Here is a 26,578-nt window from a genome sequence, read left to right as displayed (position 1 = left end):
ATAGCTCAGCGGTGCTGAGGGTTCAGTGGCTGGTGCCACAACTACTTCATGTGGAATTGGTCTTTTGGATTCCTTCAAGAAGTCTATTTGACTCGCTTTTGGGCTTACGAGGCATACCATGCCTTTTGCCTTTGCCAGGGCTGTTCTTAGGTCTTCTAATGCCTTCTGGCAGGGGCCGTGGCCTGCGCTCTCAAACCCGTTCTCAATGGCCAGCTTGTAAGCTGCCTTGACCTCTACTACTCTCTCCTCCTGTGCTCTTAGCTGTTGTGCAAGGCGGGCGCTTTTCTCCCGTACTCTCACTTCATGCAACTTTGCCTCAGTAACCTGACATTCCAGGTACTCTATTTTAGCCTGATGTTGGCTGGCTACAGTTTGGCGTTCCTGATTCAGCGCGTGAAGCGCTGCTATCAGCGTTTCCCCACCCATGGCCTTTTCCTCTATCTCTGCAGCCCGGGTTTTGATCTTGGCTGCCTGCGCTGCAATGACCTTGTCCAAAATCTGGACTTGTCTTTTGTAGCACATCAGCCACACTGCCTTCTCTACTGACTTTTTATGTTCTTTACTCTCTGTCCACCTGATGGCTGCGTCTACTGGACACCCATCCCGTAAGAGATCGGAAATCCACTGTTTAGTGAGATTTACCTTACCAAAAGCATAATCCGCTATCCTCTCATCCATAACATTTCGTCCATTTAAACCTGGGTCTAATCTAATACATTGCAATCCTGCTGCCAGTGGCCTGCCGCGGTCGCCATTTTCTGTAAGGGGTTTTCGATCGCAGAGGTTTCTCTCTCTAGAGGCCTCTCTCTCTTGCACAGTAAAAACCTTGAGTGGTTCGACCCACTCGCCCCTTAGGTTCTATACACTGGACTTTGAGGCAGGAACTACAATGTAGAGAATACTCTATAGATCAGGTTTAATGAAAATGAAATGAAATTTTATTGCATAAAGGAACAAATTGAATGTAAGCCAAATAAGGTACATGGGAGGGTAAAACAAATCATAATCCAGGACTAACCAACGTATATACAGGCATGTTATACTTTACAAAAGTCATCTCGAAATGGGGAAACACACGGAACATCGAGGGACAACAACTCATAATTAATTATACCCAAAATGCCCACCCCCTAAGCCTAGCTAGATCAGATTATGAGGGGCCAGAAACATGCTCACCAATCCAATGAGAAAGTATAAGATTTTGAAAGGTCTGTGTTTTGATCCTCTCAGGCGTCCTGTCTCCACGTGGTCACCGCTGCGGGCTGCGACACTCTCTCTTCTTCCTCAAGGTGAAGGTCACGAACAGGCTGGATGCTGGCAGGCCTGGACGTCGGCGTGGACGGAGACCACCTATTTGACCATGGTCAGATAGGTTTCTTCGCAGAGCCCAGCTGGTTTACCATTTTCAGATAGGTTTCTTCTGAAGGGCTGCTGTCCTTTGTCTCATCAACAGCCCGGGGTTTGTTGATGATCTCCTGATGGTTACCCCAGGGCGGGATGCAGACTCAAATCACCTTCTTGGCTGGTCTCCGGATCAACGTTCCTCCACGGTTCTCGAAAAAGCAAGCTAGCTCAAAAGCTACCGATAAAGCTGCACAAGCTCCAAGCTCCAAAAAGCTACAAGCTACCAATGGCTACCCCGGGACTCCAGTTATACTTTTCCGTGGAGGCCCTTATCTCCCGCCAAATCAAGGTTAGTCTTTGTTTAACTTTTGGCGGGCTTGTAGCACAGCGGGGTAGTCTTTGTTTTTAAAGTGTCTTCGGGATGGCCGGTAACTGCCATCTTTGGTCTGGGATGACCCTGTATTGTTTTTAATGTCCTTCTGATGTCTTAAAATGGTGCTTGATGTTCCCCCTAGGAATATGAAACTGTTTCCCTTTGTCTGGGTAAACATTTTGATGGCCTTTATCTACAGGCCGATCTGATCGGATCTGCATCCAATCTATATGTATGGGGCTCTGTCTGGTTTCATTTTCCCTGAAACTGCCTTCCAGAACCTACTGTGGGCTGAATCCACAAAAAGCTGTCTGGGGTCTGTAGGAACCATTTTAAAGTGTCCCAAAAGCTGGTCACGGGGTCTGGTGGCCATTTTGTGTGTCCCTTTTTCTGGGCTTCTTTTAAAACAGTCTTTAAAAGTTAAGGCCTTTTCTGCCAATAGACCCTTATAGGACAATGTTCAATTTTGCGAATTCTACACGTACTTCATTGCTGTAAAGCGTTTGGGATGTCCTGAGGTCATGAAAGCCAAAGGCAAATCTTTCTTTTATTGTTCGAGATCCAGATTGGGAGAGCTAGTAAAGGAATACATTTTGTACACAATAATACATTTATATTAGGGTCCATTTTATATCTAGCTCTATACTTAAAGCATTAAACCAAAACCTGCAAATGTAGCTGGCAGGCAATATCTGTAGAATGTCAACAAATATTTAAGGCTGCAACTGTCGTCATATAAAATAGCCTTGGATAGTTCTAATCTGTATGTTTATTTTTTCTGTACATGTAAATAGATAAGGTAGTTTATGTTGTGTCATGAGACTGTGCTGTCAATGTTTCAATTTTGTCCCACTTTGAAAAGCCAAATCAATATGGTGTAGGTTACATGCCAGGAACAATTGCTGGAGTTGTAACAGCATAAACCATGATCAGGTGCATCTGATACCTTGTTGCTTTGTGCATGTATTTCATAAATAAACACACAGATTTATCCCTTTACAAGTACAATATGGTCTCTCCACATACCAGCATGTTTCACAGTCCTCCCCTTGTACAAAACTACATGAAGATTCTTTGGTCCCAATGAATACATTTTTCACAAAATGCTTAGAAAGTAAAAAGCAAGGTGTTCTAAATGAATCTCTAATGATTAAGAGGTTCAGGGAACAATATTCATCTTGCTAATACCCTATCTACGCTTAAAAACAGGGCGGTTGTGGGGTCAATATCATGCGGAAGAGATTAGCCCGTTGACTTATTGCTGGTTGGCCGTCCATTCTCATTTCTGACCTCGATTTAGAAGAACAGAGTTCCCACCAGAAACAATCGGGGTCAAATGGTACTGTTAAGACCCCAACGCTATTTTAGTCTCTACCTACATTGTTTAAAGGGATGCTCACCTGCTCTCAGCTAAAATGCTGAAACCTTTTGGGAGACGTCTTGCCACTATTACATTGGGGCTCTTTGCTGCTAAGAATATTTTAAATTGTTCGTAGTGGCTGTACAACATTCTGAACTCATAAGGGGCTTCTAGCAACGCACTTTTATCTTCATGGGATCCTTCTGGCAATTTCACGTGGGCTAGAGGACAAGGAGGAGGAGAAAATAGTAGCAACAGGAGGAAGGAGCACATAGAGCTGCAGCTACAATGAGAGAAAATAGAGAGAGGTGTGCATGGAGGGATCCTTACCCTCCCAACAGAGTTTATAGGCCCAGGACAACATACCTGTAATTCTCTGAGGAACAATGCGTAAGGAGGCTGCGTTTCTCTAGACAGGCTGTCACAGAGTGTGTCGCCTCCTGCAACAAGACCTGCAGCCACCTGCCAAAGCAAGCACAGCATTGTCTGTTGCAGTCAAGGCCACTGCAGCCCTGGACTTCTTTGCTTCTGGCTCCTTCCATGGTGCCACAGGAGATATTTGTAACATCTCAGTGTCCAGTTCATGTTTGCATTAAGCAGGTGACTGATGCCATGTTTGCTCGAGAAAACACTTCCATCACTTTGCCCAGACATAACTAGAAGCAACAGGATAGGGCTCTAGTTGCAGGCTTTTTACCCAAGTCCAGGGCTTCATTTACTGCACCCACATTGCCCTGTAGGCTCCTTCACATGACCACCACTGCCTCATGAATCGCAAGCACTTCCACTTCATTAATGTACAACTAGAGTGTGATCACCAGCAGCACCTCATGCAGGTCTGTGCCCACTTTCCTGGCAGCAGCCACCATTCACCACAACTGCACAGAAATTGGCAGTGGACTCCTCCATGCTCTCTGGCATGTTGTGAAGCTTCCCTGGCAGACAGTCCGATGCATTTGAGCAATTGCTGTTGCACAGAAATCATCTTTTTTGAAAGGTCAGGCTCCCCATAGTCTGCATCTTTGTCCTTTTCAGCAGAGCTAGAACACAGGCTGACTCTCCAGTGAGTTATTTCCTGGGCTGTACCTTCCACCTGTTCCTGCTCCAGGTGCAGATTGGGCGCAAGCCATTGTTGGACATCATGAAAGTTAAAAGTTTACCAGTCGAACTACTTTGTATCTCAAAGCAACAGGTTTTCCTGGAAGTGTCATAAAAGGAATGCATTGTCAGACTTTCCAATATAAACAGGATGAAATTGAAGTGTCTGAGGAGAAGGCATCGCTTGTTTTCTGAAATGTAAATTGCTTGAGTAAGGGAATAAGTGTTAGTAATGACATCACCCATGAATGATTAATGTTTAGTTTTAGGGTAATAAACATGGGAAGTAGGTATCCATTAGATACAGCTAACAATTGGTCAAAGGTGCTAGAAAATGTTACGTCAGGAAGTCTCATGTTGGTGAAATGGTTCTGAGGTAAACAATTGCAAACTGTTTACATAGATAATCTGTTTTCAGAGGATTTGGGAAATGGATACGCCATTTTGCCATTTTCCTTTGATGTAGTCAAAATTTGGTGAATAAAGGAGCATGGTTTTCAACAGTTTGTTAGACTGTACTCGAAAGATACAGAAACTGAATATCCACTCTCTGTATACAGTTAAGACCGATCACCTTTACTGTGTATCAATAAAGTCTGTTCTGTATATTCCACTACAAAGTCTCGTGCTTACTCGAAACGTGTTGTTGTGAACCAGAGGAGAAAGGAGGTTGCTTAACGGCCATCCCACTGCTAAATCGGTCAACATTGCGCCCATTTCACACCCGATAAATGGGCATGACGCATTCCGATTTCTACCGCTGTGAATGCAATCGGAAGAAGATGCAGTGAAGTGTTCTGTTATGTTGGAAGGAGAGGCATGGGAGGTGGGGCAGGGAAGGATTGCTCGTGCTGGGGCTGAAGTAGACTGGTGCAGATCTGTACAGCGAGTTAGAGAGATGTGAAGAGAAGTTATACCTTGTCAGTTCTTCTGAGGCAATTAAATTTCTTCCTGCACATCAGCCAGGTCCTGGGAACAATGCTGGTGACCAAAACCAGACGGGGAGGGGGTAGTTAAAATGGAGCGGAGGCTTATCCACTCCTTTCCAGCCCCAATCTGGCCGACTGCAATTTTAAATTGAGAACGGCAAGGACACCCGCCTGAAGCCACACGGGGTTCTATATAAGAAACAGGAGCAGGAGTAGGCCATATGGCCCCTCGAGCCTGCTCCGTCATTCAATAAGATCATGGCTGATCATCGACTTCAACTCCACTTTCCCACCCGATCTCCATATCCCTTGATTCCCCTAGAGTCCAAAAATCTATTTATCTCAGCCTTGATATACTCAAAGACTCAGCATCCACAGCCCTCTGGGGCAGAGAATTCCAAAGATCCACAACCCTCTGAGTGAAGAAATTCCTCCTCATCTCAGTCTTAAATGGCCTACCTTTTATCCAGAGACTCTAACCCCTAGTTCTAGACACTCCAGCCAGTGGAAACAACCTTTCAGTATCTACCCTGTCAATCCCCTTCAGAATCTTGTATGTTTCAATGAGATCACCTCTCATTCTTCTAAACTCCAGAGAGTACAGGCCCATTCTACACAATCTCTCATCATAGGACAGCCCTCTCGTACCAGGAATCAATCTAGTGAACCTTTGTTGCACCGCCTCCAAGGCAAGTATATCCTTCCTTAGATAAGGAGACCAAAACTGTGCACAGTGCTCCAGGTGTAGTCTCACCAAGGCCCTGTACAATTGTAGCAAGACTTCCCTACTCTTTTGCTCCAACCACCTTGCAATAAAGGCCAACATGCCATTTGCCTTCCTTATACCTTGCTGTACCTGCATGCTAGCTTTCTGTGTTTCTTGCACGAGGACACCCAAATCTCTCTGAACACCAACATTTGAAAGTTTCTCACCATTTAAAAAATATTCTGTTTTTCTATTCTTCCTACCAAAGTGAATAACCTCACATTTCCCTACATTATACTCCATCTGCCACCTTACTGCCCACCCACTTAGTCTATAAAGTCATAGAGTTATATAGCACAGAAAGAGGCCCTTCAGTCCATCATGTCCACGCCAGCCATCAAGCCTTGTCTATTCTAATCCCATTTTCCAGCACTTGGTCCGTAGCCTTGTATGCTATGGCGTTTCAAGTGCTCATCTAAATGCTTCTTGAATGTTGTGAGGGTTTCTGCCTCTACCACCTTTTCAGGCAGTGAGTTTCAGATTACAACCACACTCTGGGTGAAAAAGTTTTTCCTCAAATCCCCTCTAAACCTCCTGCCCCTTATCTTGAAACTGTGCCCCCTGGTTATTGACCCCTCTACTAAGGGGAAAAGATCTTTTCTATCTACCCTATCTGTTACATTGTTATAGTATCATATCGTTAAATGGAACTACTTTGGTATGGAACTATTTTGGTATGGTGTAGTTATATTGCTATGTGGCACACTGTGCACGGGCAGGGCACAGTGCAGCGTCGGACATCTTGTATCACTCCGCACCATGCGGCAGCACTGTAACAAAAGCAAGAATACAGCTTAGTAAAAGCACTAACTAAAATGAACTAAAAGTGTCTGTAATATATATATTATAAGAACACAAGGAGACACAACATGGTGGCAGTGGTATAAGCGAGTACAAATTCTGCTATACGAACTACGAATAAGACGAAAAGTGATTTTATGAGCTGATTGTGAGTGCCGGTGTCTGCGGTGATTGAAAGTGAATCGTACAGGAAACTAAAATGATGGCTGCCGCTGCACTGACTGTGCAAATGCAACCCCTCATGAACTGGGAAGCCGACGATATAGTAGAAGCATTCCGAAAGTTCAAACAGAAATGTGAGCTTACATTCAAAAGCTTCCTGGAGGGTACTACCAACAAGGAAAAGGTTAGTTACATTCTGTTGTGGACAGGAGAAAAAGGCCTAGATTTGTATAATAGCTGGAGTTTGACTGAAGAGGAAAAGGAAAACCCAGCGACAATTTTTGATAAATTCAGCAACCATCTAGAGCCTAAATCCAATCACCGTATACACAGATACAAATTCCAGAGTCTAAGACAGGAACCCGGTGAAACAGCTGACAATTTCCTGACAAGGCTGAGAAGTGAAGCCAGCAAGTGTAAATTTAAGGAAATGGAGGAAAGGCTTGTGGACCAGCTAATATGGGGGTCAGCGCATATAGAGGTGCAAAAAGCCCTGATAGGAAAAGAAAAGCTCGGAATAACAGAGGCTATAGATACTGCGAGAGCTCATGAAGCCATGAAGCAGCAAATGAAAACGCTGATTTCTCAAACGGCTGACATGCGGACGGCTTCTGAGACGGACAACAGAGTGGATGCAGTGAGAGAAAAGTACAACACACAAAGACATGCACATGACAATGGGGGAAACATGTGCAGAAATTGTGGAAGACCAAACGATTACACAGACAAGAGGAAATGTCCAGCATATGGAACAAGCTGCAATGCATGTGGCAAACTAAACCACTGGGAAAAGAGGTGTAGAATGAAGAAAGGAGGAACATACATCAAAAACAAAGGCGGACAGCAGAACCAGAGAAAGAAACACAATATCCATGCCATGGATGAGCAGGATAATGATGATGATCACGACAATGCACTAAACATCAAAACCATAAAGATACAGTTTCACGAGATGTCCAGAGCGGAAAATACTCCGAGGAGAGAATTGCACACCATCATCCAAATCAAAAAAAAGGTCAAAGATCGGCCCACAACCATCAACTTAAAGTTGAAGCTGGACACAGGGGCTCAGAGCAACATTCTCCCATTGAGACTGTACCAGCAGATCTTTCCCGAAAACCTGAGAGAAGGTGGCTACCCAAAAAGCGGTTGTTTAAAGGCAAGTAATGTCACGCTGACAGCATACGAGGGGAGTGAGATTAAACAACTCGGAATAACCTTTATCAAAGGGACACATAAAAGAAAGAACATCAACTGCATGTTCTATGTCACCGACACTGAGGGGCCAGCGATCCTAGGATTAAACAGCTGCAAGAAGTTGAGATTGATCTCAGTGCATCACGAGCTGATGGAAACATCACTGAGGATAGACAGCAACACCCCACTGGAGAACCGCCCACAAATCAAGAGTAGAAAAGACTTGATAGACATGTATCCGGAATGTTTCGATGATACAGTGGGATGTTTTGGAGATTTCCAATACCACATCACCATCGACCCAGAGGTAAAGCCCGTTATCCATGCTCCACGAAAAGTACCCATTGAGCTGAAGACAAAGCTTGAAAGAGAGCTAAGGGAGATGGAAGAAAAGGGAGTGATCGTAAAGGTCACTGAACCCACAGACTGGGTAAACTCAATTGTGGTACGAGAAAAGCCAAACGGGCATCTCAGAATATGTTTGGACCCCAAAGATCTAAACCAGGCGATAAAGAGGGGCCACTATCCCACCCCAACGCTAGAGGAGATTACGCCATCACTGGCAGGAGCCAAGGTTTTCTCAAAATTAGTTGCCAGGAATGGATATTGGAACGTGAAGTTGGATGAGGAATCAACAACACTGACAACATTCAACACACCATTTGGGCGTTACAAATTCCTGAGGCTACCATTCGGGTTAAAGGTCAGTCAAGATATCTTTCAACAGAAATTGGACGAGACATACAGAGGCTGTGAAGGAGCTATAGGAATAGCTGATGATATTCAGATCTATGGAGCAGATGAAACAGACCATGCACCTACATGAGGCCATGGAGCGTACCAGGAAGGCTGGCATCAAGTTAAATGCAGATAAGTGCATAGTTAAAGTCAAGGAATGCCAATTCTTCGGTATGATTTATACACCAGAGGGAGTCAAGCCAAGTCCAGAGAAGATTGCGGCGATTGCTGAAATGAAACCACCCAAAGACAAGAAAGAGCTGAGGAGTTACCTCGGCTTGGTCCAATACATGAGTTCTTTCATCCCACACATGTCGGAACATACAACAAATCTCAGAGAGCTATTGAAAGAAGACGCCGAATACCAATGATCTGAATCACACGAAAGGAATTTCAAACAACTTCAAGAACTATTGTGCAAGGAAACAAGTCTGTCATATTATGACAGAAGAAAACCAGTCACTCTGCAAGTAGACGCTTCTACCAGAGGACTAGGGGCAGCTCTGGTGCAGGAAGGAAAGCCGATAGCTTTCGCATCAAAGGCCTTGACGTCAGCCGAGACGAGATACGCCAACATAGAAAGAGAACTATTAGCAGTAATGTACGGATGCGAGAAATTCCATACATACCTATATGGCAGGCGATTTACAATAGTGAGTGACCATCATCCACTAGAACAGATCTATAAGAAGAATCTGTGCAAAGCGCCTGCAAGACTGCAAAGACTACTTCTAAGGATCCAAAGCTACGACTTCATGCTTAAATATAAGCCAGGAAAGGAAATGGTGCTAGCAGATGCGTTGTCTCGATTGTCACCATATGAGAAACACGAGGTGGAGGGCCTAACAGTAAAAATCCACCACCTAGTGAGTGTTACCCCTACAAAGCTCAGTCAAATCAGAGCTGAGACTAGCAAAGATGAGGAATTGCAACTACTCACACAACAAGTAATACAGGGGTGGCCGGAGAGAATCCAACAGGTACAGGCGACAATTCATCAATACTGGACGATTAAAGACGATATTGCAGTAGAAGACGGTATTCTCCTTGCTGGATCGAGGATCATCGTGCCAAAGATGATGCAGAAACAACTTCTCCATCTCATACATGAAGGCCACATGGGAATGGAGAAATGCAAGCTGAGAGCCAGATCAGCTGTATACTGGATAGGCATGTACAAAAATATCGAACAGATGGTCTCTGCATGTGGTATATGCCAGAAATACAGAAATGCACAACAGAAAGAGGAGATGATACCTAGTGAAATACCGTCAAGACCATGGCACACTGTTGGGACAGATCTCTTCATGTGCAATCAAGAATGATATCTCATAGTGGCAGATTACTATTCCAAGTTTCCTTTTGTGAGAAGGATGAACGACTTGAGAGCCACAACTACCACCAGGATTGCAAAGAGCTTGTTTGCTGAACAAGGAATCCCGGAAAAGGTAATCTGTGACAATGGAACCCAGTTCACATCGAGTGAATTCAGAGTTCTGGCAGAAAAGTATGTGTTCAAAATAGTAACCTCATCCCCACATTTCCCAAGGGGACACGGGTTCATCGAAAGACAGATCCAGACTGTCAAGAGAACTCTCATCAAAAGTAGTGAGATGGGGGAAGACCAAAACCTTGCCCTCCTATCACTCAGATCAACACCACTGAAAGCAGACATGAAATCACCTGCGGAATTGCTGAATGGGAGGAAGTTTAAGACTACACTACCAGCAAAAATACATCCTCCCCAGGACCAGGAGGACTTCAGACAAAAGCTGGCAGAAGCACAAATCGTAGGAAGCAAACATTATGATAAACATGCAAAGACGCTACCAGAATGGACAATCAGTGCATGTGCAAGACCCGGTGTTGAAAACCTGGAATCCAGCCAAGGTCATTGGAAAAGCTGATACGCCAAGATCCTACTTCGTAGAGACTGAACCTGGTAACCAATACAGACGGAACAGGCTCCACATCAGACCTTCACCTGAACTGGATAAGCAGCAGACAACATCAGCAACATTGACAACACCAGCTACCACAAGCAGTACAACACCAGAAACAAGCGCTACAAATCAAACAACCACGAGCATGCACACTCCAACTCCAAAGGCAACAGCAACAACAACAACGAGAGCGGAACACACCAAAACACCACAGAGAGGAATGGTCACCACCAAATCCACAAGATGGAGGGACAACATCCAACCACCTGAGCGATATCGCGAATAAAAAAAAACTCACGATTCTTTGTAGTTGATAATAATAGTTTAGATATAATATTTGTTAATTTAAATTGTTAAATTTCATGTTTTAGTTTTTTTGAGAAAGAGGGATGTTATATTGTTATAGTATCATATCGTTAAATGGAACTACTTTGGTATGGAACTACTTTGGTATGGTGTAGTTATATTGCTATGTGGCACACTGTGCACGGGCAGTGCACAGTGCAGCGTCGGACATCTTGTATCACTCCGCACCATGCGGCAGCACTGTAACAAAGCAAGAATACAGCTTAGTAAAAGCACTAACTAAAATGAACTAAAAGTGTCTGTAATATATATATTATAAGAACACAAGGAGACACAACACTATCTATGCCCCTCATAATTTTGTACACCTCAATCAGGTCCCCCCTCAGCCTTCTCTGCTCTAAGGAAAACAACCCCAGCCTGTCCAGTCTCTCTTCATAGCGCTCCAGCCCAGGTAACCTCCTGGTGAATCTCCTCTGCACCCTCTCCAATGCAATCACATCCTTCCTATAGTGTGACGACCAGAACTGCACACAATATTCCAGCTGTGGCCTAACTAGCATTTTGTACAGCTCCATCATAACCTCCCTGCTCTTATATTCTATGCCTCGGCTAATGAAGGCAAGTATCCCATATGCCTTTTTAACTACCTTATCTACCTGTCCTGCTGTCTTCAGGGATCTATGTACATGCACACCAAGATCCCTCTGATCCTCTGTCCTTCCTAGGGTCCTACCATTCATCGTGTATCCCCTTGCCTTGCTAGTCCTCCCAAAATGCATCACCTCACACTTTTCAGGGTTAAATTCCATTTGCCACTGTTCTGCCCATCTGACCAACCCGTCTATATCATCCTGTAGCCTGAGGTTTCTCTCCTCGCTATTTACCACTCCACCAATTTTTATGTCATCTGCGAACTTACTGATCATACCTGCTATGTTCATATCTAAATCATTAATGTACACTACAAACAGCAAAGGACCCAATACCAATCCCTGCGGTACACCACTGGACACACGCTTCCAGTCACAAAAACAACCTTCGACCATCACCCTCTGCCTCCTACCACTAAGCCAATTTTGGATCCAATGTGCCAAATTGCCCTGGATCCCATGGGCTCTTACCTTCTTGACCAGTCTCCCATGCGGGACTTTGTCAAAAGCCTTACTGAAGTCCATGTAGACTACATCAACTGCACTATCCTCATCCACACACCTAGTCACCCCCTTGAAAAATTCAACCAAATTCGTTAGACATGATCTCCCCCAGACAAAGCCATGCTGACTATCCTTGATTAATCCTTGCCTCTCAAAGTGGATACTAATTCTGCCCCGCAGAATTTTTTCCAATAATTTCCCTACCACTGATGTTAGGCTCACTGGCCTGTAATTCCCTTGTTTATCCCTACTACCCTTCTTGAGTAATGATACTATGTTAGCTGTCCTCCAGTCCTCTGGCACCTCCCCTGTGGCCAGAGAGGTTCTGAAAATTTGTGTCAGAGCCCCTGCAATCTCCTCCCTTGCCTCACACAGCAGCCTGGAATACATCTCGTCTGGGCCTGGGGCATTATCCACTTTTAAGCCTGCTCAAACCGCTAGTACCTCCTCCCTCTCAATACTAATTTGTTCAAGTATATCACAATCCCCCTGCCTGATTTGTATGCCTACATTGTCCTTCTCCATAGTGAAAAGAGATGCAAAATATTCATTTAAAACCTCAGCTATATCTTCGGGCTCTACACACAGATTGCCACTATCCATATCCCTTTGCAGACTCTTTGGCTGCAATTTTATCATTGGTGGCGGAGTGGGTGCGGGTCAGGTGGTCGGCGGGTCTCGGTCCCGCCTCCGCATTCAGCCGGTAGAAATTTGCAATTTTGCCCTAATTGGGCAGTTGATTCCCTGCGTGTGCGCTCCCCTGGCCAATTACTGTTTTGGGTCTGGAACTCACCTCTGCTGACATCTGTGAGCCAGCTGTATTTAAGGGGCCCATGCAGCCTTGGTTCATTTTCTCCTTATTTACTGCTGAATTGACTACTCTGCTTACTACTGCTGACATGGCAACCTCAAGGGCAAAGGCCTCACCACGATTTGCTGATGACTCCCTCCATGCTCTTTTGGAGGGAGTCAGAGCTCAAAAGGAGGTACTCTTCCCATCCTATGGGAGGAAGAAGCCACCACAGCAGACCAAAGCTGTGTGACTGCAAATTGCAAGGCCCTTGGTATTGCCACCTCACTCCGTCTTTGTCTCCTTCTAAGCATCTATGCTATGGTTTCTCGACACTCACTCCATCATTCTCACTCGAACTCCACTTGTGCCCCTCATTGCAGGAAAAGACAGCCCACAATAAGAGGGAGAGGGCCAGGACAGGAGGGCCACCTTCAATTGCCCATTTGACCAACGCTGAGGAGGCTGCCCTTGAAATAATCAGTGATGAGGATCTGGAAGCGGGGGACAGACAGACGGACGCATCAGAGCAAGCTGGTGACAGAATAGATTTGCATCTCTCTCATTTACATTGCATGAGTGACTGATATGGCATCTGATGCTCAAACAAATTGACTTACGATTATCTGCACTACTCCATGTGCATGCTACATTAATATCACTTGGTAGGTAACTAATGTAACACCACTATTTAAAAAAGGTGGTAGAGAAAAAATGGGGAATTATAGACCGGTAAGCCTGACATAGGTAATGGGGAAAATGCTAGAGTCCATCATAAAAGATATAATAGCAGAGCACTTGGAAAACAGTGACAGGATCGGACAAAGTCAGCATGGATTTACAAAAGGTAAATCATGCTTGACTAATCTACTGGAATTTTTTGAGGATGTAACTGGTAGAATAGATAAGGGAGAACCAGTGGATGTGGTGTATTTGGACTTTCAGAAGGCTTTCGATAAGGTCCCACATAAGAGACTAGCGTGCAAAGTTAAAGCACATGGGATTGGGGGTAAGGTACTGACTTGGATAGAAAACTGGTTGGCAGACAGGAAGCAAAGAGTTGGAATAAATGGGTCTTTTTCTGAATGGAAGGCAGTGACTAGTGGGGTACCGCAGGGATCGGTGCTAGGACCCCAGTTATTCACAATATATATTAATGATCTAGACGAGGGAACTAGATGTAATATCTCCAAGTTTGCAGATGACACAAAGCTGGGTGGGCGTGTGTGCTGTGAGGAGGATGCAGAGAAACTCCAGTACGATTTGGACAGGTTGGGCAATTGGGCAGATGCATGGCAGATGCAGTATAATGTGGATAAATGCGAGGTTATCCACTTTGGTGGCAAAAACAGCTAGGCAGATTATTATCTGAATGGCAATAGATTTGGAAAAGGGGAAGTGCAACGAGACCTGGGTGTCCTTGTGCACCAGTCGCTGAAGGTAAGCATGCAGGTGCAGCATGCGGTTAAGAAGGCAAATGGTATGCTGGCCTTCATAGCGAGAGGATTCAAGTACAGGAGCAAGGATGTCTTGCTGCAGTTGTACAGGGCCTTGGTGAGACCACACCTTGAGTGTTGTGTGCAGTTTTGGTCGCCTTATCTGAGGAAGGATGTTGTTGCCATGGAGAGAGTGCAGTGAAGATTCACCAGGCTGATACCTGGGATGGCAGGAATGAGGTATGAAGAGAGATTGGGTCGATTAGGCTTATATTCACTCGAGTTTAGAAGAATGAGAGGGGATCTCATTGAAACTTATAAAATTCTAACAGGACTAGACAGACTAGATGCAGGAAGGCTGCTCCCAATGGCGGGGGAGTCCAGAACCAGGGGTCGCAGTCTAAGGATAAGGTGTAAGCCATTTAGGACTGAGATGAGGAGAAATTTCTTCACCCAGAGAGTGGTGAACCTGTGGAATTCTCTACCACAGAAGACAGTTGAGGCCAATTCATTAAACATATTCAAGAAGGAGTTAGATATATTTCTTAAGGCTAAGGGGATCAAGGGATATGGGGAGAAAGCAGGGACAGGGTACTGAATTTGGATGATCAGCCATGAACGCATTGAATGGCAGAGCAGGCTCGAGGGGCCGAATGGCCTACTCCTGCTCCTATCTTCTATGTTTCTATGTAACTCATGGCCTTTACTCCCCCACAGGACCATCGACAGCCCCCCTCCCCACTGTCCAGGAGGAAGAAGAGGAGCCAGAAGACTCCTTAGAGGAACGTGCAACCTCTGAGGGCGCAGCATCATCAGAATTAAGTGCACCCAGCACCAGCGCAGATACGCACACGTCATTGGGACCTTTGGGAGATAGAGTAGTGTTGTCACCTGGTGTATCACAGCTCACAAGTGAGCATCAGCAGATGGTGGAGGCAGGGACAGCAGTGAAGACTCCTCATCAGATGCCGCAGGGCGCTCCCAGCTCTGCTCAGTTGCACATGGAGCCTGTGCCTCTGGGTCCATCCAGAAAGAGAGCGGTGCTGGAACTCCAGGAACAAGTGCAGGAGTCTCTGGCAGGCTTTGTCTCCAGGGTTACTGCGAGTGTGGAGAGGATGGAGGAGTCCAACTCTAACATGAGCAGTGTCTTTGTGGATGCAATGGCGCATGAAAGCACCACCATGGAAAGGATGGCAACCTCTGTAGAAATTATGGCTACCTCTGTGGTAAGGATGGCTACCTCTCTGGAAAGGTTGGTTACGGTAGAGGAGAGGATGGCTATGGCCATGGAGGAAATAAGTCGCCAGAGTCTGGAAAACATGGTGAATGTTCAGAATAGACTGACATCTCTGGAGGAGCGATGGGCAGCTATTGAGTAGAAAAACCAGAGCTTCATGGATGTCCTTTTGAGTAGGGCTGCCAGTGCAGATATGGGCCCTCATGGCCCCCCTGATGTGCAGCAAGGTGCTGTCAAGCCACTTGCTAGCACTGAAGTGGGGCTGACCCATGAGAGGGATGTTGGTGGCAGGCAACAAGGAAGTGGGGGCTCCTCTCCAAGCGCTCACACTCCATGCCACTGAGCAGCCCTCGGTCAGAGCCCCACCAGAGTCCTCACCCAACTGAGATGGGCGTCTCAGCCCCTGCACAGATGCAGGAGGAGCAGACTGTTGCCGAGCCCTCATGCCGAGCCCTCATGGGCTCGCAAATCCAGAGGACACCCGCCAAAGGAGCAGCGTGAAAGTGAGCAAGGTGCCTCCACATCTGCTGAAGCCACAGGGGAAGCACCACGTATAAGCACGCGTAAGAGGAAGATAAAGCACAATTAGTCACAAGGGTAGTCACTTGGGTGTTCTGTTGTGTATAATTTTTGACATTGTCATCCTTTGTGAATAGATTAAACAGAAGTGATGGCAAACAGTCCAAGTTCTGGCCTATGTGATCTGGGAAATGGAAGTTCCACATTGAGGGCTCAGGGCGACTTGCATTTGTAATGATGGTGGTCAGAATGACAGGAACCCACAGGTTCTTGTACATTGTGTATGGTGTGTTAAGAAGGTGCCAGCCACATTTGTTTGAGTCGTCTACTTAAGCGAATCTGGCAAAGATTAGTTCATCCTTTGCACCACGGGCAGCAATGTGTTCGCGTGCTGCTGGAACTGGTGCATCCACCTCCTCCTCCTCCTCCTCCTCCTCCTCATCTGAGGAGGCTATGCGCTGATCCACTTGTTCCTCAGGCAGCCGCAAGCCATGATGCTGTGCGATGTAGACCACGACAATTCAAATATTAACTGATAACGAGTTAAATATTGACTGTCCTTAAGATTAACAGACTTTCAGTGCCTCTAATCTTATGGAGTGGAAACATGGCAGACAGTAAGAGTAACTTCCAACCAGTCAAACTTTTCAACTACTGTAACCTGTCAGGCATCCATACCATTGAACATTTGGATCAAATGGAAAATTACAATGTATGAGATTCTGATGTTTTTGTGGTCACTTATCCTAAATCTGGTGAGTAAATAGGATAAACAGAGGATCCTTATTATTCATGCATTTGAAATTATACATATCCCATGCATTAGAGGGATCTATATAACTGGAATGATGTTAATTAAAAAACATATCAGTACATAAACAAGTATTCTATTATCCCACAAGTATAGGTTAAGTATAATTCTAAGCTAATCCCTTGTTTGTTTCTGCTTTTACAGTGAACCTTGAAGCCTTGTTTTTATGATGTGTGTGAAGGTTAAAAGTTTTCATTATTGTAGCATAAAATAGTTTTAAAAAATGCAAAATTTTGAAAAGTTAGAAATTGATCAACAGATATGCCCTGAAAACCAGTAGGCCATCGACCCTGGTGTACGTGCCTGGGTTTACTTTTATTCTTGTTTTTCTCAGTTTGGATGTAAGCCTAAAAGGAGTGGAGCCACAATTTGCAGACAATACCAAAATAGGAGGTATAGTTAATACTTCCTAAACAATTCTATTGTATCGCCTGTAATCTTTGTTGATCTCATTTTTTTTTTTAATTCTAATTTTTTATTAGAACAAAGATTACAGGTGATGCATTAGAATTGTTTAAAATTATGAAAGGATGGGACAGGATTGATAGTACCAAACATTTTCCAGTAGTTTAAGGGTCTAGAATGAGCGGCCATAAATACAAGATTAAATGTAAAACATTTATGACAGGGAGCAACAGATACTACTTTACACCAAAAATTGTGAGGCTGTGGAATTATTTTCCAGTGTTAGTAGTTGAGGCAGGAACTATGTCAATATTCAAGATTAGATTGGATAGGTGGATGAAGGAAAAGCAGATAAAGGTATATGTAAACAAGTGGATAGATATGATTTGGACTATTTTCTCGTGTGAAGGGTAAATGCCAACACAGACTGGTTGGGCCAAATGGCATATTTCCATGTATTTCCATGTATACATACATGATTTGGATAGTGAGCACAATCTATACTTATCCCATGGATAGGGATAGGGAGCATAATCTCAAAATGTGTTTATGACCAAAAGTAGGGAGTTTAACCATGAGAAAAACTGTAAAAGACTTCAGGAAAACATATGCAGGTTAGCAAAATGGGCACACAAGTGGTAGGCGCAATTTAATGTGGATAAGTGTGAAGTAATACATTTTGGAAAGATAAACAAGGAATAGGAGTATATACTTAATAGAAAGACACTGGAAAGTGTGGATAAATGGAGAGACCTAGGGCTTAAAATGTATAATTGCCTGAAAATGCGGCTGCACGTAGATGAAGCCATAAAAAATGGTTTTCTTGATCTGCCATCAAAAGATTGAGAGGCAAGTTTGGGTATGTGCCAAAAGATGACTATCTGGTTCAGATCACAAGAGAGTACTATTGTTACATCCATTGCTTTGCTGTACATATGCTTGCATGTGCATTGCATACACATGCACATACACATATGCCTACACTCTGATGTGCATGAGCACATTTTGCTTTAGTCCTCAGATGATTAGGCCAGTTGAGGCTGTGATATATCAGAGGAAATAGTACCCAATATTTGAAGATGTACATGAGGTCTGTCAGATTATGGATGTGTGGATAGGGGAGAGGTTGTTGAATAACTTGAAAGATGAAATGTGTAAGTTTATGGATACGTTTGTGATTTTTTTTCTGAATTATTCAATCTTTCATCTGTTTATGTCATATTTTATTTTTAGAGTGAGGTGAGTGAGGAACTGCCTGGTAGCTGTAGGCCAAGAGAATGTTTTTTGGTGCCATGTAATTGGGGAGAGAAAATTTGGGGGAAGAGAAGGTTCGAGAGAAAAGTTTTCTGCAATATAATAGATGAGATAACAAAAGTAGTAAATAACCAATTGGAGTGCTAAATATCATATATTACAGGAAACTTTCTTTTATCCGGCATGGACGGGACCGACGTGGTGCCGGTTCATCAAAAATTCCGGATAACCGAAAGGTATAGTAAAAGATACGGAGCTGAGAGCACCGTATAAAGCAACAAACCCTGTAATGGCCACAAGTTGCAAGCATCTCTGTAGCTTAGCAACAGCTGCAGCCACACCCTTGCACAGCAACAAATGGAGGAAGGCAAGTAATAAAAGTTACCTGAACCTACTCCTGAATTTTGCCGGTTAACCGAGATTTCTGGTTATTTAGGTGCCGGTAAATCGAAAGTTTCCTGTAATAGGGGAGGGCAGTGTTTGGAGCGCAAGTATTTAGTTAGTAAGCTGAGAAGAAGAATTTTGTTAACGGTATTTCTTCACTTAGTTCTAATTAGCAAAAGTCAGGCAAAGAGTGAAAACCTGAAGAGCAAATTATTTTTGTCACCCGCAGCTCTGAAGGGCAACCAGACTGGTATAATTCAGACACAATGCTCAGAGCTTAGGAAAACATTCATATTTCTGTACATAAAATTATCTTGAGTTTGTATCATTTGTGCTAATAAATGTAGAGAAATATGTTTGTAGAAAGCTGACAGCTGTGGATTCTGTTCATTCTAATGTACATTAGATGTTACCTCTGTTTTCCATGAAATGTGATTCACCATTTAACAATTGCATTTGAAGAAATTAGCTAATGACTATTCTGCAATAATGATCAAACTTAAGGAACGATATGGATGCAGAATATTATGAAGTACATTTATATGGATGGAGATCTACAAGCAGGAGAGAGCAATCACTCCTATTTTGAAGCTCCCTGGCTTGAGTTATTACATAAGGAAATTAACACTGACAATCGCCCATCACCTCGTTTGTTTGTTACTCATCTACCTTGTCAACTGATCCCAAATGCTCTGAAGAACAAAAAGACCAAGGTAAGATCTTACTGTCCCAAAGCCATCTTGAAAGTGCTCAATCCGGAAGAATAAATTGAAGTTTGAGGGATATATATGCATGAAGGTCTCTTTCATCCAAAATGCACGAGCGTCAGATAAAGCTACAGAAACATTTCTAGCATGATTAGCATTGGAAAGTAGTCCACAACCAAAAAAATTAATCAAAACATAAAGCTTCCAGACCAGTCTTTCTGTTTCTACAAAGCAGGTACTTTGAACAATGGGTCAAAATGCCCCTCTGTGCTGACTTTTAAGGTCCTAGAAGCATCCAGTAGCTAAAGACATTCATCAAACACAGTTTGACCTATCCTTCCCCCACATTCTCTTTTGCCTCCAAAGCCCTCTCAAGGTCTGTAGGTGCTGCCTCCAGTTAGTCTTCTCCTGGAAGCAGATATAAAAGGGCACACTTGGGATAGTGGAATATGAGAGATGCCCAGGACAATAGCCACCGAATGTCAGTGTGAATCTGCAGCATTAAGGAACCTAGTGCTAGCTCTGTACTTGGTGCTTGATACTTCCCATTATTAATGGGTGACCCAGTCAGCATTTTGCTATGGCAACATGACATGCCATGGAGGAGCAGGAGTATGCCTGTGCCTTTGGAAAGATGAACAGCTGAAAGAAAATGCACTGCATTTTCCTTCTGTGATGAGGCACTATATTTAAAGTGAAGAGTAATGAAAATACTTGACAAGATGACATATTAAAGTATTGTCACATTTCTGCATACTAAGTGTAGAAACGTTACTCTGCCCAAGAATTTCTTCCTCAGGTTAAACCCACAGATGAGACTGAATTTATGTACAGTACTTTGCAAGATAAATGTGGTGGTTTCTATAGCAATGGGAAGTGTATTCTGTATAACAGAAGCACATCAGCTGTCAGTTCTGTATTTTTTTGATCAGCTGTGTGTCTGATATGCCCCCATATTTAAGAGCTTCCAAACCAAGCTACTGAGCAATCCACATAGGTAGCATTTCTGTTTGCCCAATTTGGAGTTTGTACTCTCCCGGTAAGGTCGCACCTCACTTACCCAAGTCCAAAAAACTTGGGCACAGGTTATTGGAGCCAAGGCTTATGGTTGCCCACGTGTGTGCAGAGATACTGCAGAAGTTTAACCAGATGTCAGCCTTAGTAATAGCACTTTTGCTTCAGATAATATAAATACAACCAGTAGCAATTAATTTAAGATCATCGATGCACCCTGGAAAGAAAGAACAAAGAATGAAAACTGCTATCTGTGTAAATGAGCATTACCATTAATTACAATGAAGTTTTATTTGACAGGTTATCTATGTGTACAGAAACCCAAGGATGTTGCAGTTTCTTATTATCATTTTCACAAGTTTGCTAATTATTTGGAAACCCCAGAAAATTTTGGAGCTTTTCTGCGGACATTTCTGAATGGCCAAGGTAAGGTGGCACAATTTGCTCTCACACTTTCTGAATTGTCCACTGAATCTGTTAATATACACCAGGAATTTGATGTTGAGCCTGGTGAAAGTCAAAGTGGTGCATCTTATTCAAATTTTAAAGTGTGGAAAAAACTTTCCAGCTTTCCAAATGGCAACCTCTTCTCAAATGAAAAGCTGAAATAGCTTTCTATCCATTTCTAATGATAATTGCCATAGAGTAGGTTTAGGCACATTTATATATCTATAGGGCATTTCCTAATAATCTTAGGATAAGATAATAAATGCAAAATTGTACTGTAGTTTGTTGTGGAAATGCTACTGAAGTCCTTAAAGGGTTAAAGTGCATCAGCAATTTATTTTCTGAACTGTGATTCCAATTGCACAAGCTGTACTGGCATTGGCACCAGGTAAACAGCCTTGTAAAGAGATTAAAATCTGACCCAAGTGGCCATTTTGTGGCATGTTTACCGCGATTACAGTTTTGCTGCACTTCTTTAGCAATCCAGTATCTGTAAATCAATTTAAGAATCAACATTAACCTAATGGCCCTGTATTTGCGGTCGGTATGACAGTGAACTGGCTGCAACTTTGGGGTTTGGTGCATGCGCAAGCGCACGCAGAAATCCCTAAGTTGCGGTCTGTCAGCGACAGCTCCGAAACTGGCTACACCATGCGCACGCCCCCCCTCCCCCCCACCGGCCACAGAGCCAGCAATCAGTGAAATCTCGTGAATCATTGAAACTGACGAAAGCTTCGGCTCTTCCGCCGTAATTACGCTCTTAAATTCCTCACTAAAAGTTAGACCCAAAGGGATTAGGTGTAACTGGGGTTTTTAACAGCATAGTGACTGCTAAACAAATGTTCAGGGCCTGGAAAATGAATTTTAATTTTGTGCAGTGTGAAATTTGTCTATTTTAATAAAAATTTAAACTTGTAAGAAACTTTTCAAAAAAAACATTTTTTAATTTATTTTTAAGTTTGTACATCTTTATTTTAGGTTTACCTTTTCCTCGTGTGAGAACCCCAATCTTTCTTTTGCTCTCTCTAACTATTTGAAAAAGTTAAAATTTTAAGGGTTTACCCACTTTCTTGTTCGCTGTCTGAGAATTCTGCCTTTTGATTGGCTGCTTAGACAGCCTGTTGACGTCACAGCACTTCGCACAAGGGGATCCCCATTAAGTTCTGCTGAATTGAATTCAAGGTCGGAAAACCCGAAGTTCTCGACACAGGAATTGCAGGATCCCTGTGCGGAGCATACTTCAGGGCCAGTAGCTAACGCCTTTGCTTCGCTGTTGGCCACAAATTCCGGGCCATTATATTGTTTTAAAACTTCAAATTTCAGAATTGTAAAGAACTCCTTAATACTAAAAACAGTTGAACAAGTGCTGTAGGCTGATCACTATACTTGTTAAGCTCAATCATTTTATCCATTTTAACAATAAGCCACGTCCGGACTTTTATTTTTTGTTTTTATTATAGTGGATTATGACAGCTGGTTTGACCATATTAAGAACTGGTATAATCACAGATATGAATTCAACATTATATTCCAGTCGTATGAAGAGATGATTAAGGTAAATTCCACTTAAGTTCCACGTGAGAACATTGTCATTTCAATAGTGCCCCAAGGAATTTGAACCGACCAAAACTACATTTTGCTTGCGTCACTTACATGTCGCCAAGCAGCAATTGAAAGCATTTGGTGTATTTTGAATAATACACCGTGCCTGTCTGAATCTGAAAAGCAGAAGCTTCAGTATATGACACAACAATAGTGGCCATCTGGAGTAGAAAACCACCAACAACACTGGTGGTTACTGAAATGATCAATAACATGTCATTCTATAGTGGACACTAGGTGGAGCCGTAGAGCTGTATATAGCTGTATGTATAAGACTACACTACCCAGCTGTATGACATTAAGACTACATTACGCATGAGGCACTATGCTACCCACAAGGCAACAGTCAAGATGGACTCCTCTACAGATACTGTACCTAGTCCACATGGGCTCAATAAAGTAACTAGCAAAAGCTAGCTGTGTTCATAATAAGAATGTCTATTTATTAATGAACATAACATGGTACCAGGGTGGTGAAGATCTGCTGAAAATTGTGAAAAGCGACATGGAGAATTTGAAGCCACCAGAGCGTTTGAAACTCACAGAAAAAATCGACTACAATTGGCAGACTTTTAAACAGCAATTCGAACTCTACATTGCAGCCATCGGATTCGGTACGAAGCCAGACGCAAGGAAGATAGCGTTGCTACTTACGGTTGCAGGCCCACAGGCGATAGAGGCATTTAATACATTTGTATTTAATCCAGAGGAGAACAGAGGAAAATTAGACGATGTGCTAAAAAAATTTGATGCACATTGCTCTCCCAAAAAGAATGAGACCTATGAAAGATACATCTCCTGTTCTCGGACACAGCAGCAAAATGAGACTTTTGATAGCTTTATAACTGATCTGAAACTGAAAGCACAGACATGTAATTTCTCTGAGCTCAAAGCATCCATGATTCGTGACCAGATTGTGTTTGGTATTCATGATAAAAAAGTCAGGGAACGTCTGTTGAGAGAAACCGAACTAAATTTGGAAAATGCGGTGAAAATATGCCAAGCCAGCGAGCTAGCTCGAAAGCACGCGAAGACTTTCAGTGAAATCAATAATGATGCGATTGTAATGAGTGATAATGCTGCTGTCGGTGCTGTGTCCTATAAGGGGAAGAAACATGGGCAGAACAGAAATGAAAAGCAATCGGAGGATGAAATTTTTAATTGTAAACGCTGTGGTTACAAACACCAGTTAAGACAATGCCCAGCGTTTGGAAAAATGTGCACAAAGTGTAATGGAAAGAATCACTTTGCCAAACAATGCTTTTCAAAAGTACAAACTAAGAAAGGGCAACGAGTTAATGTAATTGAGGACACTGATTTAAGTGAGACATTTTTTGTAGGAATGGTGTCATGTGACGATATCAAAAAAGATACAGAAAATGTGCAGCCCTCAGAAATGGACAATGCTGAACATAAAGTCAATGCAGTAAAAGTGGACAAATGGATGATCCCACTGCAGATAAATGGAGCATTAGTTACATTGAAACTGGACACTGGGGCAAAAGCAAACTTAATCAGTATGAGTGACATAAAAAATATGAAAGAAAAGCCCAAAATACAGAAAAAGTCAGTACTACTGAAGAGCTATAATGGACAGAAAATAGATAGCTTAGGTGTATGCAGACTTAAAGTGACAGTCAAAGACAAAGTGCATCATCTCATGTTTTCTGTTGTGGCTGAAAGACTTGATTCGATACTAGGTGACAAAGCTTGTGAAGACTTAGAACTGGTCAAGAGAGTCTACCATATAAACTGTGCCATAAGCAGACCAGATGACTCAGGTGATGAAGCAGAGAGCCCATCAAGGATGAAAAGGCCAAAGGGTATCCATGTCTTCAAAAAGCCTAGTTTCTCCAAGAAGAAAGAAAAAGACTTTAAGGTCAAAGAGAAGCCAAAGGAAGAAAAGCACAAAGAGGAAAAACACAAGGAGAAAAAGTCCAAAGATATAACCGCAACAGATGTTGTTAAGCAGTGGAAAGAGAAAAAGAAAAAGAAGAAGCCTGCACCAGAGCAGGAAGCAGTTCCGGTGGATACTCCTTCTTCCTTCAGGCCAATCTTTGGTGTTCCATTAGCCGAGGCTGCTGAGAGGACTATGCTGTATGATGGGATCCAGCTCCCAGCAGCTTTTCGAGAGTGCATTGACTACATTGAGAGTTATGGCATGAAGAGTGAAGGAAACACTGAAACCCTCTCCAAGCAAAGATCGCAAGGAGACCTCGATCTATACAAGAGCAGATTGATGACAATGCCGCAACTGCATCTTGTCATTCACCGCCAGAACAATCTCATGAAGACACATCAGACTTACCCGTGTTGAGAAGATCCACACGTGAAGTAAAAGAGCTTGATAGACTTAATCTTTGAGTACAATGTAAAGCTTTGAAAATGTGTTGACTGTTATGAAAATGTTTATGTTTATAGAGCACTAACAAAAGTGTTACTGATATTATCTTCATTGTTTTCTTGAAAGTTGATTGACATTGATTTTGTTAAACCTCAAAGAAAGGGGGATGTAATGATCAATAACATGTCATTCTATAGTGGACACTAGGTGGGGCCGCAGAGCTGTATATAGCTGTATGTATAAGACTACACTACCCAGCTGTATGACATTAAGACTACATTACCCATGAGGCACTACGCTACCCACAAGGCAACAGTCAAGATGGAAGCTTCTACAGATACTGTACCTAGTCCACATGGGCTCAATAAAGTAACTAGCAAAAGCTAGCTGTGTTCATAATAAGAATGTCTATTTATTAATGAACATAAGAGTTACTATTAGTTGAATGATGTGGAGAGGAATTAATTATTTGACCACGCTGGTCAAAGTCAGCAACAATATCCTCGGACTGTGACAGTGGAGCATTATCCATCCCTATCCTCAACCTCCCTGCAGCGTTCGACAGGGTCAATCATACCATTCTGTTCTATTGCCTCTTCTCTGTGGCCCATCTCCACAGGACTTCTGCTGTATGGTTTCACTGTCTGTCCCAACAATGCGTGCAACTCCTGCAATGGCTTCTACTCTACCTCCCACACCATCACCTCCAGAATGCCCCAAGGATCCATCCTTGGCTCCTCCTTTTCCTCATCTAAAATGGTACCCTTGGTGACATCATCTGCGGAAAAGAGGACAGCTTCCAGGTGTATCCTGATGATACCAAGCTTTACTTCTCCACTGCTTGTCTCACAAAGACAGGTTGGGTGACTGGGCAGATGCGTGGCAGATGCAGGATAATGTGGATAAATGCGAGGTTATCCACTTTGGTGGCAAAAACAGGAAGGCAGATTATTATCTGAACGGCAATAGATTGGGAGAAGGGGAAGTGCAATGAGACCTGGGTGTCCTTGTGCACCAGTCGCTGAAGGTAAGCATGCAGGTGCAGCAGGCGGTTAAGAAGGCTAATGTTATGTTGGCCTTCGTAGCAAGAGGATTCACGTACAGCAGCAAGGATGTCTTGCTGCAGTTGTACAGGGCCTTGGTGAGACCACACCTTGAGTATTGTGTGCAGTTTTGGTCACCTTATCGGAGGAAGGATGTTCTTGCCATGGAGGGAGTGCAGCGAAGATTCACCAGACTGATACCTGGGATGGCAGAAATGACATACGAGGAGAGATTGGGTTAATTGGGCTTATATTCACTGGAGTTTAGAAGAATGAGAGAGGATCTCACTGAAACTTATAAAATTCTAACAGGACTAGACAGACTAGATGCAGGAAGGATGTTCCCGATGGTCGGGGAGTCCAGAACCAGGGGTTACAGTCTAAGGATCAGGGGTAAGCCATTTAGGACAG

General features: G+C 43.3%; 1 protein-coding gene across 1 annotated transcript; it reads left to right on the top strand.

The window, feature by feature from the left end:
* The first annotated feature begins 1,054 nt into the window (after positions 1 to 1,054).
* On the top strand, positions 1,055 to 25,529 carry LOC147112769 (uncharacterized). Its single transcript, XM_085997368.1, is given in 6 exon segments — positions 1,055 to 1,693; positions 19,515 to 19,723; positions 21,032 to 21,053; positions 21,056 to 21,157; positions 22,639 to 22,733; positions 23,250 to 25,529. Coding segments are annotated over 6 exon segments (2,472 nt in total). The 5' UTR covers positions 1,055 to 1,497; the 3' UTR covers positions 25,098 to 25,529.
* Positions 25,530 to 26,578: the final 1,049 nt, after the last annotated feature.

The sequence above is a fragment of the Somniosus microcephalus genome, chromosome 9 (assembly GCF_052327205.1).
Source record: "Somniosus microcephalus isolate GS21.2 chromosome 9, FLI_Smic_1.0, whole genome shotgun sequence".
Lineage (NCBI taxonomy): Eukaryota > Metazoa > Chordata > Chondrichthyes > Squaliformes > Somniosidae > Somniosus > Somniosus microcephalus.
Note: the sequence above shows the minus strand (reverse complement) of the source record. Positions and strands in the feature narration are given on the sequence as shown.